The 4734-nt window shown below is 54.1% G+C and overlaps 1 protein-coding gene across 1 annotated transcript in view; it reads right to left on the minus strand.

Moving 5' to 3' along the window:
- NCF1 (neutrophil cytosolic factor 1) overlaps positions 1–3231 on the minus strand; it is a gene marked incomplete at its 3' end in the record, with an annotated part of 7996 nt that extends 4765 nt beyond the window's left edge. The window contains exons 1-6 of the mRNA XM_008634496.2: positions 3029–3231; positions 2502–2582; positions 2100–2175; positions 684–849; positions 490–545; positions 64–186 (exon numbers count right to left, since the gene is read on the minus strand). Of these exons, the coding sequence (XP_008632718.2) occupies positions 64–186; positions 490–545; positions 684–849; positions 2100–2175; positions 2502–2582; positions 3029–3100 (574 nt within the window). The remainder of the gene's footprint in view (positions 1–63; positions 187–489; positions 546–683; positions 850–2099; positions 2176–2501; positions 2583–3028) is intronic.
- Positions 3232–4734: the final 1503 nt, after the last annotated feature.

Genomic DNA, 4734 nt, shown 5'->3' on the forward strand with positions numbered 1-4734 from the left:
TGCTGAAATTGTCGCAGGGAGGAGGCTGGCCCTCAGGAGCCCTCCAGAGGGATGGACACATACCATTCTCGCTCTTCTCCACGACATCTACCATGTCCCCAGCTTTGAGAGACATCTCAGATGTGGAACTCTTCTCATAGTCAGCGATGGCTCGGTACGTTTGCAGGACAATGGGGCCCGTGATGTCTGCATGGGAGAAGTGATGGATTTTCCCTCCTCCGGCCCCCAACCCAGAAACACCCTATTTCAGGCAGGCCAAAAGCAGCCCCAGGACAGCCCAAACTGCCTTCCCAGCCTCTTTCAGCCCCAAACCAGTTGGATTTCAGGACAGAGATTCATTCCCCCTGAGGATTTGGCTTCCCCGCAGCTGCAGCTCTGGGACAGCGATCATGCCCTTGATGAGGGTATCTGCCATAGGATGGCAACCCCATCCCCAGCAGGCTTTGCTGCTGCCAAGGCAGCCACTTGCAGCCCTCTGAGACCTCTTACCAGTGGGGTTTTTCTTGGAATCCTTTGGCAGGAGGAAGACCTCAGGCTTCTTGATCCTAGACAGGTCAGAGCAAAGGCAGCTCAATGCCAACCACCTCTATCCATCAGCAGTGACACCCTTCCTGCAGGCTACTGCCAGCACCCAAGGCCAGGAATGCAGGATTTCCCTCAAAATAGCATGCAGCTGGACTCACTGGCTGTCTGTGACAGGGTTCATGTCATCATGACGGACCTTGAAGAAGCTGACCACATGAAGGCACCGAGAGATCTTGTGGGGTAGATTGATCAGTGTGTAGCAGTACTCGGCCAGTGTGCCCTGCCTGTTCTCAGTTGAGCGCTGCCCATCAAACCACTTTGGGGCTGTGGGAGAGGAAAAAGGGCTCAGAAAAAGCAGACAGAGAGCCTTGTTTTTAGTACTTTCCCAAGCATGCTGCTCTGAATCATTAATTTTGCCCTGAAAACAAGTGGGTCTGGCCCCAAGGTGCTGCATGGCTGCATTGTGCCAATAAGGTGAACACCTGAGGGAGCACAGCTCATGCAAGCCCAGAAAGTTGGTTACTTTGCAGGCACCCTTTGCAATGATCCTGTTTGACCCCACGTCAGTTTTAGGGTAACTCCTACATGTGTGTTCAGACTAAGCCCAACTGCTGGGCCACAAATACAGCAGAGGCACCGGGGCACCAGAAGGGGTTCGGGAATCAGCCTGCAGCTGAGGAGCTATGCTTATCCTCCCATCCCACTGGTCATGGTGTTCTTGACCCCAGAGCTCTAAAATACTGCTGGCAATCCTGACCCCCAGCAGTACTGAACCGCATGATGGGGGTGCTTTTGTGCAGTCGGTGGCACCCCATGCCCCCCCAGCAGTCTGACAGCTGTCTGGTCCCCAGTGCTCTCAGTTCCTCAAATGGAATAAGCATGAACAACCCCAGCATGGTGGAGGCAGCACGCTGGAAGAGGCTCAGCACGGTGGTGGTGTTAGTCCAGCTGCAACAGAGCCCCCCCAGAGTGGCACCCACACTGCTGCATAGTGCAGGCTTACTCCTCCTCCAGAGATGTCGACCACACCTGTAGCTCTTTCTCAGGCTCCCTTCTGCCTCCTTTAAAGCAGGAAATTGAATAAAATGGGGAAGTTTTCTGACATGCACCTTGTTTGGGAACAAAGTGTCAGCTGTTTGGATCAGGAGTTCATTCCCTGTCATTGAAGACATATTGCATTGTTTCCTCTTACAAAGTATCTGTGTTTCCATAAGGACATTAAGCCAACCCCAGTAATGGTGTCACCAAAGGAGGGCTCAGCTCAGCTCCACTCAGTTCAGCCTCCCCAAAGCCAGACACTTTGCACCAGCCAGAGGTCACAGCTGATGCTTCTGGACGTGCTTCTGGGGTGCCGTCTTTAGAGAGGAAGGACAGGGTCTGCGGGGCTGCTGAGTGTTTGGAGGAACCACTGCCACTGCTCAGACCTTTCTGGGGTTTTGATTTCAAGCCTGGTGTACAGGAAATACTGCACCATGCACCTGATGGGAGGCAGCCAGCACAGCTCAACCCACCAGGGAATTTCCCAGCTAGCTGCAATTTCTATTCACCCCCCAGCCACGGTGCTTGCCCCTCACCTGGCAAATGCGGGATGATCCGGTTCTCTATGTTGATGTCCCCGGATTCAATGGGGAACATCTCCTTCAGCGCTTTCTGCAGAGCAGAGCCAGGCATGACAGTGAGGATGGCACCAGGGGAACACTCTGTGACATCCACTCCTCTGCCCCTAGCTTGCCTCCTTTCCTGGTGCTCGCCCTGCTGCCACTAGCATGTGTTGGCTGGATCCCACACCTCGGCACTGGGAGAAACCTGCCCAGGGACACAGAGCCAATGGCTCCCACCTTCAAGGGGCAAAAGAGATTGAAGGACTGGACCCAGAAGCCTCTTTTGAACCAGGTTTGCTTTAAGGCAATTTCAGATGGAATTCACCCTCCTTCCACCCCCCCACCCCCTGGCCCACGTGTCCCGGGAGGACTCACGTGGAACTCATATATTTCAGTAAAGCGGCGGTAGACGACCTTTTCGGAGAGGTCATTCCACTTCACCAGGAACATGTAGACCTGAGGGACAAAGCAGAGGCTGCAGTTCTGCAGGCAAGTGGGACCCCACACCCCACTGTGTCCGGGGAGCCCTGTGGATGGTCCAGTTTCAGATAAAACTCAATGTTTTCATTCCACCACCCCAATGCAAGTAGCTCTGACTTGCCAGCAAACAAACGGGCACTAGGGGAGCTTGGCAGGGACGGAGAGGGGATGGAAACATGCAAGTGGGTGGCAAACAAAGAGGAAAAAGACCTTTCTAAGCCTGCAAAGTAACCAACAGCTTGCAAAGGAGGTGCCCGAAGTCTTGTATGTTCAGTACATTTTAGTCTCTGGCTGCCTCCAGCTCATGGTATCAGCCATGACCCCCTAAAAAGGAAGCTTTTAGGCCCTCAGTCACATTTGTCTAAGGAAATTTGTTGGCCAGCCCACAGTCCTCACTTGCCAGAATGCTGCTGAGTACTCACATAGTGCTGGCTGGGGAAAAACCTTTTCTCGTAGCCCAGCAGTTCGATGTGCCGGATGAAGGTGTCCCCCATTGCTGCTCCTGCCCGCAATATTCTACTCCAGACCCTGCTCCTGCCTGTCTGGGTGTCTGGGTGCTCTCCCCTCCCCTCTGCCCTCGCACAGCTCTGCTTTGTCTTAAAGCCCTGGGGAAGCGGAACTCCCGCTGCAATCGCACCCGTAATCGTTTACCCGCTGTGGTTTGTACTGAGTCGGTGTTTCCCATGGCAAGTTCCCAGCTCAGTCCCTCCAGTGGCTCCAGGACTGGGGAGGAGGGGAGCTGGGAGGCCTCTGGGATAACCTGAAGGCACCTCTGGAATCAGAGGACAGTGAAGGCTGAGGGCCAGGCTGGCTGCCCTGATATCCAAAGGACTCCTGACTGCTGATGTTGGCCCCTGAAGGCACAGGGTGCTGCAGCAGAGGGTTAAGGACAAGTGCCTTGGCAGTGACAGCCAGAGACACCTTTACCCTCTCTATCAGAGATGGAAGGGCTGAATGAAGCATGTAACACACTCCCTGAGCCCCAGGAATGGCAATACTGTCTTCTGTGAGGCTGGAAATGGCAGGTCGAGAATCTGGGGCACAGCACAGGCAGGATGGGGCAGCCATGGGCTCAGCGTGCAAGAGCTCCTCCCCTTGCATCACCATGTCCTTTCAGTCACTTGCAGCTCCCCCAAAATCTGCCACCAGAAGGCTCCCATGAGGAGCCCCCGAGGACCTGAGCCAGTCCCAGCCCTGCTCAACACCTTACCTGGGCACAGGCCTGAATGGGAGGGGACTCCAGGCATAGGGAAACCCCAGAGTGGGCTAGAGACAGACCCCTGCGTCCTGCTGCGAGAGCAGGAGAGTCCCTTGCTAAGCCCTTCTGAAATGCCAGTGCACCAACTGCATCCATCTCCTTCTCATTGTCCATCCTCAGTCCTGAGCAGAAAGACCTGAAGGGATGTGAGAGCTGCAGGGATCAATCCCACACTGCTTGCCATCAAAGGCGTACCCGGGAGCACTTCTGTCCCCTCAAAGGGCACCCTCAATTACAATGGGCACCAGAGGTGGGCAGTCACCTGACAGAGCCAGGACCTGCTCTCCACAGGATCCTTGGAGGAGCCCAGCTCCAGCCAGCTGTGAACACTCAGCTCCATCCCTGACTCTGTGCTCCATCCCGTCTGGAAGCCTGTGCCCGAGCGCAGCTAATGTCCCCAGCAGGCCAGCACGTTACCATGAGCTGGGTGCTAGAGCAAACCCAGCCCCATGCTCAACCAGGAGCAGAGATGCCTTGGGCAGAGAGGCAGCAGTCCCAAACCACCACAGAGCTCACAGGGGCTCTCCCTACTGACACCAGCACAGCATCAGCCCAATGCCCTTAGTAGATTGTAAAGACAAAAGCTTGCTCTGGCTGCATTAAAAACATCAAATACTAACCGTAGCCCTCCCCTGGAACTTGGGTGTGGTACTTGCAGCTGCGCAATAGTAAATGGTCATTTACATTCTGTTTCTTATTATTTTAACATGGGGACTTCCCTATATGCAAGGCAAAATTACACAACCACAGACATTAAAAAAGATCCATCCAGGGCTGTTTGGATTCTGCTCTGTTAGTCACCAGATAACTGCTGCTTATTCAGAACACCATAAACTTTGTCATAAAAGCTTATTTCATAATTACAATTGT

This window comes from Corvus brachyrhynchos, unplaced genomic scaffold (genome assembly GCF_000691975.1).
Source record: "Corvus brachyrhynchos isolate BGI_N302 unplaced genomic scaffold, ASM69197v1 scaffold15, whole genome shotgun sequence".
Classification (NCBI taxonomy): domain Eukaryota; kingdom Metazoa; phylum Chordata; class Aves; order Passeriformes; family Corvidae; genus Corvus; species Corvus brachyrhynchos.